The following is a 16,097-nucleotide window of genomic DNA, read 5'->3' as shown; positions in this document are numbered from 1 at the left end:
TGCGCTACAACTGCAACAGATGGGAAACCCTGGCCTCTGAGCGTTCTGCTTGGAGGCAGGCTGTGCAGCATAGCCTTTCCCAGTTTGAAGAGACACTTGGCCAACAGTCTGAGGAAAAGAGGCAAAGAAGGAAGGCCCATAGCCAGGGAGACAGACCAGGGACAGACTGCACTTGCTCCCAGCGTGGAAAGGATTGTCACTCCCGAATTGGCCTTTTCAGCCACACTAGATGCTGTGCCAGAACCACCATTCAGAGCATGATACCATAGTTTTTCGAGACTGAAGGTTGCCAACATTCATAGCAGATGCACGGGGTTCTTTGGTAGACACCTCTGTAGAAAAGTGCCCTGAAAATAAAAAGCCAGTGCTGCCTCTGGCAAGGGACTCATTGCATTCACTTACCTCACCGGTCCTTAATTGTCCTATTTTCTTCCTTTGTGCCCTTGCTGTTCTCTTTGGCCCCTTACTTTAGAGTGGCGGCTGAGCTTAATGAGAACTTCAGTGTGTTGTTGAAGGAGCTGAGCTTCATCCTCCCTGGCCCCCCCTCCCTCATCCCAAATGATTAATCTCCCCAGAGCAAAGGGGCTGCTCCTATGGCTGTGAACAGAGAGGGAGGCATGACCCAGTCTGGGACTGACTCTGTGGGTGAGATATCAAGTGTGCCTACCCCAGGGCTGCTCCTGTTTCCTCACAGGAGGGGTAGCAATTCAAACATCACTTGCTTTGTACAAAGACAGAGGCTTTGTCTCCATGGCAGCAGGCCCAAGAAGGAACTGTGGGTGTCATTCCCTACACAAAGCCTTCACTGACCCCCAGCAGCCCTGCATGACTGGCGACCCATCTCTTAGCAACTGCCTCCCTCTCTCCATGGCGTTTATGGTTCCTGAAGGTGTAATCCAAGGAGTGCTAATATTTTTATGCAAATAGAGCTAGAGTTCTCTTTGCTATCAGAGAAATTGAGAGCGGGCGCGCACTGTAAACCAAGTCAGCAGTTCCCAAAGTGTGTGTGTGTGTGTGTGTTTTAAACTTCATACCTCTTCCTGGTTTCAGGGGTTGTTTTAAAATTCATACCTCTTCATTTTGGGGGGAGATTCTTCAGCATGTGGGACTTGGGACTATCTAAAATCAAGGCCTCTTTCCATCTGTTCACTCTCCTTATGTGGTACGTGCCTAGATCAATTTTAATGGAATGGACCATTCTTTACTAGGGTGCGTGTGCAGATGCCTTCTATTGAGCCAGACCATTGTCTGCTCACTGGCAGTGACTCTCTAGGGGTCTCAAACTGGGATCTACCAGCCCTCCTACCTGAGGACACACCTTGGGCACGCAAAACATGTGCTTCACTACTGAGCTATGCCAATCAACACAAGCTAAACAATGTGTGTGAGATTTTCTGCTTGCTTTATTATGGTCAAACAATGGCAAGAAGTGTTGGATCTTGTTCCTCAAGGCCAGATTAAAGATTATGCTAAATGAACTAGTGCCCTGCATATCTGTGAGTTTCTTACGCTGGGGAGTGAGCTTCTTGCCTTAATGCCTTTAGTACTCCCTACAATTTTAAACACAATAGTTTTTTCTTTGTCATGCTACACAAGGTCCAGAGACATATGGAAAACTTGGCCAACATAAGGAGCAGAATAATAACTGTGCTGCAAGAAGTTTACACCACTGACTCACAAAGAGACGTGTGTACTTCTGAGACTGTATTTGTGTGACTCTAAATTCTTGTGAAGGGAAGACATGATTTAGGGAGCAGAGACATATGTCCAGTGCTCTGAGTGTACTTCAGCATTGGACCCCCATGTCACTTAAATCTGACTTGCTGCTGCTTACTTCATCCTTGGTCCCTGTTTTGCCTGTGCTCCAGTTTCTTGTCCAGCTTCTGCTATCTCGCTTGGTGTGGGACCTCCATTTTATCAGAAGGGCATGGCCAACTGAGCCTATGACACCTTCCATAGTAGGAGTAGCCAACCAACCTTGGATCTTTCATACTTTGGATGCTATCTATGACCTGTTTCTTTCCCTCGTTGCACAGCCTCTTTGACAACCTAGGGCTTTCTCTGTACTCATCATGAGGGAGGCAGAGAATCTTAGGCCTGGAAGCTTTCTCACTTTCTACCTCAAGGAGTGACTCTGTTGACAGCAGCTTGTAAATTAGGGGCCTTTGCATCACCAAAACCCCAAAGCCTTTCAAGAAAGCCTACATGAGAAACTGTTGATTATTTCTGTTGTGAGTTTGGAGAATTGAGAGCACACAGGGGTCGTGCTCCCAAGCTATTCTCTGCAAGAGTGAAGGAGCACAATGGCATTCCCATAGTCCAAATATTACCAGCTTCCCAAGCTTTTCTGTTGTGCTATGGGTGGCAAGAGAAAGGAAGAGATTTTGGGAGAGTGTGAGTGTGGAAAGGAATCATTGTGACAGACAATGTGTATTAACTTCTCCTATTACAGGAGTTCCAAGAATAAAGTACAATTCTGCTGGGAGGTATGGTAACACTTTTGTTTCGCATGATGTGGGAAATAAAGAATTCTGTTTGTATTGAACAGAGGCGATGCGCAGCATGCGTAAAAAGCCTCTGTCAAACGTGGCTCCCAGCAGCACACTTAGCGTATTTGCTGTGGCTGGTAGATGCACTTGTTTCACAGGCAACCTAGAGGGAGTCATCACCCCTTAGCTGTCTCTAACATCTGGCACCTAGAGGTGTACCGAACCTGAAAAAGAAGCTTCCACTTTGAGCTCTTGCCTAGAATGGATATACTATTTCTTCATCAATTTGCCTAATATATATAACAAGAACATGGGCTTAAAAAAGAAAACACAGTTTAGAGATGGTGGGAGCAACATATGTTGCTGTATCACCACCATTGTCAGGGAGAATAAAGGTGGCATATGCTGCTCTGGAAACTTCCAAATAGTTAAGTGTCTATTTGGTATTCTGGCTAAAAGGGTGACCTGTGGATAAAGAGTCTTGTAGGGGTGCAGGTTTTGCTCAGCCTGGCCAAGTAACTGGCTTCTCATTGGTTCTATAAAGAGGGAGCCTTGCCCATTCAGTGGCAGTCAGACTTGGAGACCCTAAATCCCTGGATACAGAAATGAGATTTCTTGGCCTGAGGTCTGAACAGATGCCTGTCTGACTTCTCTCTCTTTGTGGCCAAGTTCTGTGCCGGTTTTGTGAAGCACCCCATTTGGGCTTTATGGGCAAGTCAAGCTTCCCCTCTCCAAAATGTGTAGCCACAGGTGCTGCTTTAAGCCAGCAGAGAGAGCTCTTTGTGACTCTGATGGATACTGCTGCCAGGGATGGCTTCTCCAGCATAGACACAAGAATCTCGGCCTGTGTATGTTGTGTCAATGGGATGCATTTCCTGGCTTTCTGAGTCCACTGCAGAGACATTGTTTGGGTACTGGGTGTTTGCAGAGATAAACCCGCATTATACAGATTTCTAGGAAGGCAGGCATAGAGGGAGGGAGAAGTAACTTAACATCCATACCCTTCAGTTGCAAGTCTCAGTCAGGATTACACTTCAGGTGTTCAGAGTGGGGCTGGCCACCTCTTACTTTCAGTACCTCCCCCAGGGTAAGACTGGCTCAATTAGCAGAGGAGCTGCCACCGTTTGGCTCAGGAACAGGGAATACAGCTTCGTTCACCACATTAAAAGTTCAGTAAGTGGTACTTGTTGGCCCAAACCTTTCCAGCACATCTCTTGGCACAATTTATAAAAATGTAGAATCACTCCCAGGACAATTATACAGTTCCTTGGTGAACTTTATGGGCTTTGTTTGGCTTGAATGGAGAGGAGAACTGGTAGATAATGCACAAAGTGGGGTAGAGCCACTTTGGGCCACTAGTAGATATTTAGAGCACAACTACTGTAGTTGCATTCTAATGCATTAAGAAATTTGTCACAGGAAACTTTTTTTTCTAACTAGTGTATTGGTTTATTGAGGCTACGGTAGTGTTTATCTTGTATAAGAGGCTGTCTCTGGAACTGGCACAGTGAAGGGGACTGTCAGATCCTGCATGAACACAGGATGGATTAATTTGTACTAAACCCTCCCTAAGAAATTGTGACCTCCCCTTGAGGGGCTGCAAGTGGAACTTCTCTCAACAATGTCCTAGCTTAGGACAGCAGCCTCTCTGGGCCTGCCTGAAACCTGGGGAGTTCTGAAGATGTTCATCCCCTTAGTAACTGCTCAGCCGAGAAGAGATCACTGTCTGTCCAAGACCTTGTCTCTCAGTAACTCTTATTGAAGCGGGTGTTGGAACAAGCATGTGGGCAATACACCTGCTCCATCCTCACTTTCCAGTCACTTCACCAATTGCTACTAAAGAGAGAAAAAACTTTTGGTCTTGGGAGAAGTTGGTAGAAGAATGCTCCCTGTTGGGCTGATTGAGCTTAGCAGGGAGTGCCAATGGCCCCCGCGGGGGTAGTCGGCTCCTGAGGCTTGTCAAAGAAGATAGAGGAGGACATCTCCGTTTTCAGCTTGCCCTCGGAGCTGGTGTCACCAGATGCAGCTTCTTGACCGCACGCATCGCAACAGCAACAGCAACAGTCCATGAAGGCCTGGCCAAGTGGTTTGCAGAGGCACAGTAGCAGAACTGGAGTCACTGAGCACTTGAAGAATAAGAAGAACTGGTTGACAAGGCTTAGCAGGTCCAGGGTCTGCTTAGCCATGTCCGGGGACAGGTAGGCTACCACAATGTTGCTGACATTCTCTGGAATGGTGCAGAGACTGTAGATTACTGTGAGGCCAATCACTGTGCAGTTGAGTTGGTTCTCACACTGCCCATGCTTAGCGCCGCGGCAGTTGGTCTTCTCTGGGCTACTGATTCTTCTGGTGACCAGCTGGCAGCTGACAGTGAAGAGGATGGGCAGGCAGAAGTAGCATCCAAAATACCACCACATCCTGGCATTCTGGTAAGTGAGGACTAGAGAGTAAATAGATTCAGGCAAGTCCTGTGAAGGTTTCATGGTGCAGTAGTCCGTCACAATGCCAGAGACTGGTGATGTTTCTTGCGCCAGCTGCCAGAGGAGAATCTCTGGTATAGAAAGGGTCATGGAGCCCACCCAAATGACAGCCAGCTTGGCAATGATGGAATGGCAGTGCTCAATGGGTCGCAGCTTGACCTGAGGACTGGTGGCTGCATGGAATCTATCAATTCCCAAGGCACAGAGGCTGAAGGTGGTTACTCCCAGGGAAGACACCTGGGGACACAAAAGACAGAGTTGGATCTTAGAAAGGGATCTCTTTTGGAACAGCAGCTGACAAAGTGGAACAGTTTGCTTTAAAGAGAGATGAATATGTTACTATGAAGAAGCAAACTGCAAATATGTGACACAAATTCAATTCAAATCCAATTTCACATTTCCAAGTAAATGTGAATTCTTGTGTATGAGTTGCAGAAATTATGTAAAGAGAACCAAAAATCCACACCTGCTGTTCTCTTAGCCATCCCTCTAGAAACTGAATAAAGATCCACAGACCTGGCAGAATGAGATGATAGAAGAATTTCACCACATCAGACTACGGGTGGTACTCTTGAATCAGCAGTGGACCTCCCCAGCCCCATGCCTGGGGCAAAGGTCCACGATGGTACCCCCCCAGGCTATTGCCACCCCCAATAAAAATTTGCCCCCCTACTCACCTGAGACTCACACAGCCTCGCGCGACCCAGGAACGCGTCAGGGAAACCTCTCTGAGGTTCCCCAACGCTATAAACTGTGCTTCTGGAAAATCTGAAGCACAGTTTCCACCCCCTTTGGGAGTCTCAGAGAGGCTTCCGCAGGGCCCTAGCACCTCGCGCCTGGGGCTTTTGCCTCATTGGACCTTATAGTAGGTCTGCAACTGTCTTGAATGCTTCCCTGCTTAAAAACTCCTTGTGAGGTGCACAGAAAGCAAAGGGTTAAAATAGAACATTCCACTCTGATTTTCTGCTACTCCATTTACAGGGAATCTATTACATGAGGAAGCATTCAAAGTGTTATGCCCCCATCTATAGTACCATTCATTTGACTGCTTCAGAACTTTTCCACCTCATATTGCTGCATTAGTAGACTGGACTTCACCAATTCATATTTTCAAGGAGGAGCTGATAAAAGGGAGGCAGCAAACCTCATGGTGCTGTAAAGATTTTTAGGCCACCAGGAAGTCCTTTCCATAACTGACATTGGTCCTACGGAGGCCCTTTGCTTCTCGCTATGGAAATGCGCCGGCTCTCTGAGCACCAAAATGAGTTCAGGTCAGTTTGTTGACATCCCAAACCAGGCCCTGTTAATTTCCGCTGCATTCAGAACCCCAGGAAAACATTCCTGGTTGCCAAAAGGGAAGAGGGCAAAGTGTGGAGGAGAAAATGCCAAGCGCTGGGTGGGTTTGAAAGACAAAGAGGAGCATGAATAAATATCAGCTGTGGCTGCCCTCCTCCCCGCACAGCACTCTCTCCATCACAAACACTGTGCTTTCCTTCAACTCAGGAAGCACAACGCCCCATTTGGACAGTCCTTCATAGATTGTCCAGGAGCTCTGGGCCCTAATTGGAGGCACTCGCTCACTTCTGAGGGGAACAAGAGACATTCACTAAGTGCAGGAAGCATCGGAAATTGGGAAGAGAGGCATGGTTTCTTCCAAAACTCTCCTTTCAACTGAAGCCAAACCTGAATTTTTCCAGGCTACAGCCTGTGCCTCTGAGGGCAGCTTCTCACGTGTTTTTAAAAGGAGCTGGGTACATATGATCTCAAGATACGTACACATTTCACAAGAGGCTGTTAATGCCACTGTTCAGAGCGCGATACCATAGTCTTTCGAGACTGAAGGTTGCCAACTAACTGTTAATGCCTTTGACTCCAAGGAGCTTGAAACACTGGGAATTTTCAGGGGGCTATTTGCAGGCCTTGCTCAGGGCATTAATGTTGGTTTCATCAGTGGCTGCCCTGCTCAGGTGCTCTTCAAGACTGCCTGGAAATTCACCGTGGAAGAATATCTTTATTTTATCTAAGGACTTAAAACAGCCTTCCCTCCTATGGGTCCCTCTGGGTAATTGCTGGCTTTGCACTGCAGACCCAGACACATGCAGACTCAGACACACTGTAGATCCAGGGACATGCACTCCAGAGAACCCTGCAGTTTAAAGTCCTCCCTCCCCATATACTGAATCTGGCATATCTTAATAAATAGCATTCTGCTTGTCAAAGATAATTGAGGATCTGAGACATTTGCATCTGATGCAACTTTGAAAAGTAAGGCAAAGAAAGTTTAGGGAAGAAGACAAAACGAGCATGTGGTTCTTAGCAATTTGTACTATGGCCCTGGTCATTAACTGGATCAGAGAAGTAAAATACAGAACTGGTCCTTGGCTGGCAGGACAGGAGCAATAATTTAGGGGCCAAAGTATATGTTCCACATAACACTGCTGCCATCTGTAACATTAGCCCGGTAGCTACTTCTCCAGTCTGAAACCTCTGTAGGAGGAGGTGACTGTCATTAAAGAAGTGGCAGAGGGGGCTGATGCTTAATCCTTAATATAAAAACACAAGAGAAGTCCTGCTGGAACTGGTAATTCAGAGGCTTAGGGCGCAATCCTAATCCCTTATGCCAGTGCTTTCCAGCACTGACATAAGGGCAATGCAGCTCTGAGGTAAGGGAACAAACATTCCCTTACTCTAAGAACGCCTCTGTGAGTGACACCCAACTGCAGGATGCAGCACACATCCCATTGGCACTGCTATGCCAGTGCTGGAAAGCACTGACATAAGGGGTTAGGATTGCGCCCACACTTATTTAAATTTATTTTTTAAAATACTTTTTTCCTGCGTTCCTATACTTCTGCTTCCTTCTCCCACTTGCAACTTTCTTTTTAAAATGGCCACTCCCCAAAAGCACTTGTTCAACTGCTGGGCTTCCAGAACCATGTTTACCTTGCAAAGACAGGTCTAGGACCTTGTGTGGGGAAAGTAAGCGGGAGGGGGGAGGTTCAGGGGGAATGTGGCAGGCAGGGGAAGGACCGGGGTGGTATCAGAGGTTGTACAGTTTGAATACTAGCTAGAGCCCATTCCCATTGGAGGCCTGCTCAGCCAGGCCAATCCATGAATATTCCTTGTAGCAGTGATGGTACCATTAGGGGATGGACTCAGGGGCTTCAGGGGGGCAGCTTAGGGCTTTGCTCCAAGGCCTCCACCAACCTGGCATTGGTGCTGGAAAGGATTAAGTACTTCCTCTTTCCCCCAGACTTACCTCTGCTACAAATTATTCCCTCCCAATAATGTTTTGGAATACAGACTAATGTTACATAGTGTAATGTGTACTTTGGGCCAGAAGGATCCTAAAAAACACAAATTAACTTTTGCAAGAGCACATCACACTAATTTTTTTTCCTAAAATGCCCAGCTCCCTAGCAAATTATTTGTAATAAGCTTTGCTAAAAGCAAACTGTAGGTCTCCTGAGATGAGAATTTACAGATGGAGAAGACTTCTGTTCAGCCTTCTTAATCAGCAATATCAAGCATCTTACTGTTCAAGCATTTAACAGAACCATTTTCTGAATGAATGCAAATATTAAAATGCCTGACCTAGTTTCAGTTGCTTCAATATGGCGTGGGCCATACAGCTTCTAGTAGGGAGAGCCAATCTAAATCTGCATGTTTGCAGTTTCAGATGTTGGAAGATCTTGTTGTGAAGCATGCAGTTGTGGCTTCTGACAGTCACAGGGTATGTGCACTGCATGCATAAGTACTTGACCAATGATTGCATTTCCCTATTTTCCCTACCCTACCCAACTGTCCATGATCTTGCTAAACAATACCAAGGCCTCATTGTCTTCCCTGCCTCCTCCATGCACTGAGCTCTTCCCATGGCCAAGCAGTGAATCATTCACAGATGTTCCACCACCTGCATTGCTCTCATCTTGCCTTGAATTAGGAACTGAGTAGAGAAGCTTCAAGCAAGCAGGACTTTGGCAGCCTCTATAGTTGGGGAAGAAGTTAACTGCATGCAAAGGGGCTGGTTTTCAGATTTTTACACACACACACACGCACGCACGCACGCACGCATGCACACACACACACACACACCCTTAATTCCATGCTCAGCCTCTTCTGCAACCAAAATAAAGTGTAAGAATACACAGTTGCATCCCATTCCCTGCCACTAAAGGGATCCCATTAAAGGGTAGATTGTGAAGTCCTTGGGGCAGGGACTTTATAACTTTATAAGTCTTTATAACTTCTGTAAAGCACCATGGACACTGAAGGCATAACAGAAACAAGCATAAACATTTTAAGACATGGTGTGTGCTTCAGAAGCATGACACTGTTGACATGCTCAGGGATACTATGAATAGTCCTGGCTCAGAGTAAGGGCCTAAGCTCAATGGCATTCATGCCCTTCAAGCTCTAGAATTAATATGGGGACACTGCAAAACACCAATTTGCTTGCCCCTTCAGTGGTTTCCTCACACATGCCTGCCTGCCTGCCTGCCTGCCTTCCTTCCTTTTCTAGGGAAGCCCAGGGAGATGACCCTTTATGGTGCAAGCTAAGTAATCCTTCCCAAGCAGTTGAAGACCTGGACCTTCCCCTTAATTGGACAATGTGTCCCAGAATGCCTCTACTGCATAAAGAGAAGCAGAATCTCAACAGCCTGACTAGAGATTTGAGGGTGAACTAGATGTGAATGTAATGGCAGCAGACCTACCTTTTAAAATGTGAGCTTGCCCCAATCATAGTGGGAGAGGGAAGAGTCAACTAAAAAGCAAAAGGAACATGCAGGTGAAAGATGCTGTATCTTCCTTTTGCCTACCACTCCCCAACTCCAAGCACTTTTCTCTCACTTAGACTCACTTCCAGTATTGGAGCCCAGCCCAGGGAAAAGTGATGTCAGGGAACAAACTTCAGTGAGGAGGGCTAACTGCTCCTTCACCTTCGTATCCCTTTTGCTGCTATATGAGTTGGGCAGACCCACATTTAGAGAGCTGGATCTGTGACCATCACATTTGGTTTGGTCCTGAATTCTAGTGTAATTCCACCAGTGCAGAGGCAGGATGTGGAGAGACAGTAAAGGGCTGCCACATGGTTCTTATCTTAGAGGCAGTCTCTGTTTTCCAAATATTTTTCCTTATTCCACAGTAAGACAGTTTTGCTGTGCAGTAATGATGTCGCTTTTTTCAGAATGCGGAACTTCTAGAATATTCTTTTTTAATTTCATGCAGTAATCTTCCAGTGCTCTGAGGAGAAAAAGTAGATGCCCTTTATTCTGTATTAATTGACAAGGTCTCCATGGTATTTTGTTTCATCTGGTCAAACATGATTTTCCATGGAAACCTAACTTCAAGACATGGTATCTCCTCTCCTCATTGTAACAGCAGCCTTCAAAGAAAAAATCCCAAGGGAGGAGATGCAGTCCATCAAGAGCTACAAAGCTTTGCTTCCCACTTCTGTCACATTTTAAGCAGATTTACTGTTTGCTCTATGATTCAGTGCTGATAATTACTTTTTAAGCCCAATCCTATGCAAATCAATTCAGAAGTGAGCTCCATTCTAGTCAATGGGGCTCCTGGGTAAGTGTGGATAGAAATCCAGGCTTTATCTCTTCAACCATAATCTGTGAGATAAGCCATTTACAATGCTATCTTGTGATGGAACAGGCAGGCCAGGAGGCCTATGCTGTATCCAGCGCAAGATAGGGGCCCAAAGTGGCTCAGCCGGCGGTAAGGGGAAACTCTTTCCCTTACCCCCGGGTAAGCTTCTGCTGCCCCAATGGGTCTCCTCGAACTTGCACCACCTCAAGAGGTGGCTAGAATCTGGCATATCTGCTAGATTCCTGCCGTGTCTCTGGCTCCCTGCCCACCCACCCCTGGGACCGCCCTCTGCCCGCCCTTCCCCCCACTTTGGAACACCTCCCTTCCATCTCTTCCCGGCCTCCTCTTCGCCCTCTCCAGACCCTTGCATCAGCCGAGCTTGGCTGACACAAACCTCTCCGGTCAAGTCGTCAAGTCAGCGCGGAGGCCGACCCAAGGTGCAGTTTGGATTGCGCCCTTAATTACCAGATGGGGAGCTAAGGCTATGAGACAGTGATTTAGCCAAAGTTACCTCTCAGGGATTCTACAGTTAAGCTGGAACTGAATCTTTGGCAGGGGTGTTTTTGGAGTGGGGAGATCTCAACCAACTTTTTAAAATTTGAATTTTCTTGCAAACAGTTTTATTTTTATTCTTCCAATTTATACTTTTCAACATTTGTAGTTATGCTGCTTAATTAGGAGTGAAAGAAAGAAAGAAAGAAAGAAAGAAAGAAAGAAAGAAAGAAAGAAAGGTATTTGATAAGCACTTATCTGAATCCCTAGCATGTATGCACTGCTGAAACAGAGACGCCTGTGTTGGCTCGGTCATGTCGTGAGAATGGATGATGGCCGGATCCCAAAGAATCTCCTCTATGGTGAACTCGTGCGAGGAAAGCGCCCTACAGGTAGACCACAGCTGCAATACAAGGACATCTGCAAGAGGGATCTGAAGGCCTTAGGAGTGGACCTCAACAAGTGGGAAACCCTGGCCTCTGAGCGGCCCGCTTCGAGGCAGGCTGTGCAGCATGGCCTTTCCCAGTTTGAAGAGACACTTGGCCAACAGACTGAGGCAAAGAGGCAAAGAAGGAAGGCCCATAGCCAGGGAGACAGACCAGGGACAGACTGCACTTGCTCCCAGTGTGGAAGGGATTGTCACTCCCGAATTGGCCTTTTCAGCCACACTAGACGCTGTTCCAGAACCACCTTTCAGAGTGCAATCCTAACCCCTTATGTCAGTGCTTTCCAGCACTGGCATAGCGGTGCCAATGGGACATGTGCTGCATCCTGCTGTTGGGTGTCACTCATGGAGGTCTCTTCAAAGTAAGGGAATGTTTGTTTCCTTACCTCGGAGCTGCATTGCCCTTATGTCAGTGCTGGAAAGCACTGACATAAAGGGTTAGGATTGCGCCCTGAGGGTCATAAGAGATCGTTGTTACCAGATCTTCTCTGGGCTGGTTTCCCATATGGGCAACTTTGGGACCACAGTCAATGTGCTATGAGAGTTCCAGTCATGAAACTCCTAATTTTTTTTCTTTTTCAAGCAGCAGATGCAGGAGGGCCTGATTCGAATCAGGGCCACAGCAAGTAGAAAGGGCAGGTTAACCTTTTCCCACTGCACCATTGTTCTGATTCAGACATTAAGCTGCCATCCACGGAGTCAGCCAACTGATCTATTTAGCTAGATATCATGTACCCTGATTGGCAGCAGTTCATCAGGATTTCAGGCAGAGGTCTTTCCTAGCCCACCCTAGAGATGTCAGGAATTAAACCTGGAATCTTCTGCATGCAAAACATGGCATCTACTGCTTGGGCGAACTGCCCAAGTGCTCAATTATTGGCCACAGAAGCGGAGGTGATTTAAGTCAATGTATCAGTGCAAAGATTAAACCTCTCTCCCCATGCAGAATGTCTAGTTTGGTCCCCAGATACTTCTATGAAGCTGGCACACCTAATAATACTAGCATTTAGTCCTCACAACAACCTTGTAAGGTCAGTATTATCATCATCCCCCATATTGCAGCTGAGGCTTACTGGGGGTGACTTGCCCAAGGCCACCTAATGTGTTCCTGGCAGAAACAAGATGTGAACAGCGCTCGTGTTCACTGGCAGCAGATAATTGTTCAGACTCATTTCTTTTAGTCACACTGTAGGAGGGATATGACTACATGTCTTAAAGCAACTTAAAGCAAATGTGGTATGGACAGTGCAGCACTAGGCATGTTTACTCAGAACTAAGCCCCCTCCTGTATTTAGTGGGGGTTACTCCCATGTATGTGTGCACAGGATACTTCAGGTGGAAAAGCTCATGCAGTTGGTTTGGTTTACATTCACTGAAAAACTGCGTTTTTGGAACTGTTGGAATCCTATATCCTAAACAGACACAGAGCACTCTCATGACTGGTGCATTTATCCCTACACTCAGCTGCATGACAGTTATGGTGACAAAACTCTCCTCAAAGACAAGTTCTTCAAGTGAATCTCTTTAGGTTCAATTCCTGCCTCAACCACAAGTCTCAGACCCACCAGTCTTTTAGCAATTCACACACACACACCTGGTGTAAACTCTGCAGATACAATATTATCGACATACCAACCAATCTGACTCTCTTTGTCTCTGTCTGTCTGTCTGTCTGTCTGTGTATGTCACACACACACACACTTAGTACAAGGGAACATGTGTATGCCATACAGAGCTATGACAGACTGCATACAATTTTTCAAATACCTCTGTGACGCCTACATGAAATCAGTTCTTGAGTTATTGAATGAAAAATAATGGATATGAGCAGGGATTGCCACCTTCATTTTCCAGTGCCTTTAAAAGTTGCTTGCTAGGCAGTAATTCCACAGGTGAAGCATTTCCCAGCATTGTAACTCTGGTGATGAAACATTTACCAGGCGAATTTGTACCTATACTTTTGAAGGTATCAATGACCCTGCAGAAAAAGATGATAACAACCTGAACAGGAATAGAATTGCCAGCTTTTGAACTGCCCCCTTTAGTTGATATTTTAAAAGCAGTATGATCAGCAAGTAGCAGGCTTACTCCTTGTCATGGGGTATGTCACCTGCTGATTTCTGTATATCAAGACTCTGTGAAAAGCACAGGTGCAGGTCCTGGCCAGGTTTTTTCTTGCCAAATTGGCAACCCTAAGCAGGAATGTATGGTCACCTGTGAATGAGAATTCCTCCTAGCTGCTTAATCTCTTTCAGTCCTTGTCTTAAAAGAAACTTGAATGGCTCCTTTAAAATTTGTGTCTGAGAATAGCAAAATATACAACAAACAATGGTAGGAACACAGCTCTCCAATTGTCAGATCATTGCAACCACCTTAACCCTTAATGGATCCAGTTAGATACTGTACAATCATTGGATGCACTAACTCTTGTTAATTGGGACATTCTCTTCCTGAGAAGACAAAAGCATTTGCATGTATCACCTTGCTCTATAGATGTCGGATAATTGGTATATAGTATATGCATCCATTAATGGACAGCCTATTGTTTCAAGAAGTTTGCATATGGTTTTCTGGTAGACATATAACACACGTCACTTAGTCTGAGGTGAGTCTGAGCCTCTTGGTGTGAAACATAGCAGTGATTCCTACATCAAATACATAGCATACAAATAAACATAGGCTATGCTCAGGTAAGGTTTGGTAATCAAGCTACAAAATGCTACCTGTTATGTATGTTCTTCATTCAACAAGACTCCAGGTTTCAACAGGTGTGGAATAGTTTTCCACACTTTCCCATATCTTTGGTGTTCCAGAAGACCCATGAATCATCTTAGGAAGGGATGCTGCCTTCAGCTCTAAAGGGACCAGTCAGTCTTACCTCAGCTTGGTAAGAAGCTAGGGAACTCTGCTTAGTGGGCACCAGAATGACTGAGGGCAGTTCTGGATAGTGGGTATCAGAATGACTGAGGGTCCAATCTTATCCAATTTTCCAGTGCCAGTGCAGCTGTGCCAGTGGGACATGCACTGCATCCTGCAGTGGGGAGGCAGTCATAGAGGCCTCCTTAATGTATGGGAACATTTGTTCCCTTACCTTGGAGCTGCACTACAGCAGGAAAATTGGATAGGATTGGGCCCTGAGTGGCATTGCAAAAGGGTTGGCCTATGATGTTATAGCTGTGCCCGTGCAGCAACATTTTCCTCCCAAAATAGCATGTGATACAGGGGAGGGCAGCAATCTCTTACCTCCATGAAGGGCACAATGCGGCAGGAGATGTTCCCCAGTAGCCTCTTCTTGGTAATCTCATTGAAGATGACCACTGGCAGACAGAAAAAGAGGATGAGGAAGTCCCAGAAGGCGAGGCTGGCCAAGATGGAGTTCCAGGCACTCTTCATGTAATAGTTGTGCCAGACAATGCACATCACCGAGAGGTTCCCAATGATGCCCACAGCAAAGACAATCAGGGACAAGAACATAACAGCATAGGCACTGTAGGAGCTCTCTGTCACTGGATACAGAGGGTTCTGGATCTGAGGCCGTTTCCCTGATGCCATAGTCATATTGACCTGGGCTTCTGTGCCTCCATGGACCACTGGACTCCTTTGCCGGTGTTCAGATGGATCTGTACTGGATGGCACCAGGACTTTGGTTGGCCTTAAGCTGGCTGGATTGACAGGCCGAGGAAACTCCACTTTTACTCCTGGAACATACTGCTGGACTGGTTTGGAATCCTCATCTTCTGTTCCCCTCCGCGCCCGTCTCCACCTCAATTCCTCTTCTAAGAAACGGAGCTCTCTGCGATTGCCAATGGACTCAGACCGCCTCACCCTGCCTGGCTTGCCCAGGGTCTCCAGCAGAGGATCTTTTGAGATGAAGTGCCTTGTTAAATGACCTTTTCCAGCCCTTTGCTCCCTTCTGGGGGACGTGTACGGCTCTTGAAGAAATCGGGAGGCCCCTTCCTTCATCACAGTCTCCAGGGGCTGGAGGCAAGTAGCCAGCAAAAGCACAACTGCCCAAGGCACAGACATCCTTCCTGCCGCACTGAGAGGGAGAAAGATGCACCAAGAAGAATCCTCACAAAGTGCACAGGGATGGCGCCGCAAACTGTGAGAAGAAAATTCCCACACTTTGTCTTGGAATATTAAAAGGGCAGGGGGTAGGGTGTGAGTGGGGGGCGGCGGCACTGAAGTTTTAGCTGTGGATGGAGCCAAAATGCTTCAGTCTGCCTCTGCCAGCTTCACTGCTGTTCTGGATTCCCTTAGATCTTCGGCCAGAATAATAACCGTTTTCCCCACTAATTCCCTCCGACTATCCTTTGTTGGGCCATAGGCCCCCTGGCGGCCAAATAACAACAGCAAAGAAGCTGCTGAGAAAAGATTAAAGCCCAACATTGCCAGAGCCAGGAAGAGATGAAGAATAGCCCAAAGAAACTACCTGCCTCAGCAGGGGATGTTGGTGGCCTTTCATGGTGCAGCTTTGGGGGAAATAAAGGAGATTTACCTCAGAATTAAAAAGCAGTCTCTTGCTGGGAGTATCCTTTTGAGCCAAACTACAGGCAAATTCATTACAAGCTACAGTACAATTCAGACTCCAGT

At 46.6% G+C, this 16,097-nt stretch overlaps 1 protein-coding gene across 1 annotated transcript; it reads right to left on the bottom strand.

Annotated features, from left to right (window-relative positions):
- Nucleotides 1-4,396: 4,396 nt before the first annotated feature.
- Nucleotides 4,397-15,530, bottom strand: GPR37L1 (G protein-coupled receptor 37 like 1). The gene is made up of 2 exons (XM_066626148.1): nt 14,748-15,530; nt 4,397-5,206 (listed from the first exon to the last, which is right to left on the bottom strand). The coding sequence occupies exons 1-2, from the start codon at nt 15,528-15,530 to the stop codon at nt 4,397-4,399; spliced, it is 1,593 nt and encodes a 530-aa protein (XP_066482245.1).
- Between the last annotated feature and the right edge of the window lie 567 nt (nt 15,531-16,097).

The sequence above is a fragment of the Tiliqua scincoides genome, chromosome 4 (genome assembly GCF_035046505.1).
Source record: "Tiliqua scincoides isolate rTilSci1 chromosome 4, rTilSci1.hap2, whole genome shotgun sequence".
Taxonomy (NCBI): Eukaryota; Metazoa; Chordata; class Lepidosauria; order Squamata; family Scincidae; genus Tiliqua; species Tiliqua scincoides.
The sequence above is the reverse complement of the archived record's forward strand: the minus strand, read 5'-3'. Positions and strand labels throughout refer to the sequence as shown.

Coding starts and splice junctions, on each gene's coding strand:
- GPR37L1 (XM_066626148.1), bottom strand. CDS start 15,530: ATGTCTGTGCCTTGGGCAGTTGTGCTTTTGCTGGCTACTTGCCTCCAG. Junction 5,207..14,747: donor GCATTGTGCCCTTCATGGAG/GTAAGAGATTGC, acceptor TTGTGTCCCCAG/GTGTCTTCCCTGGGAGTAAC.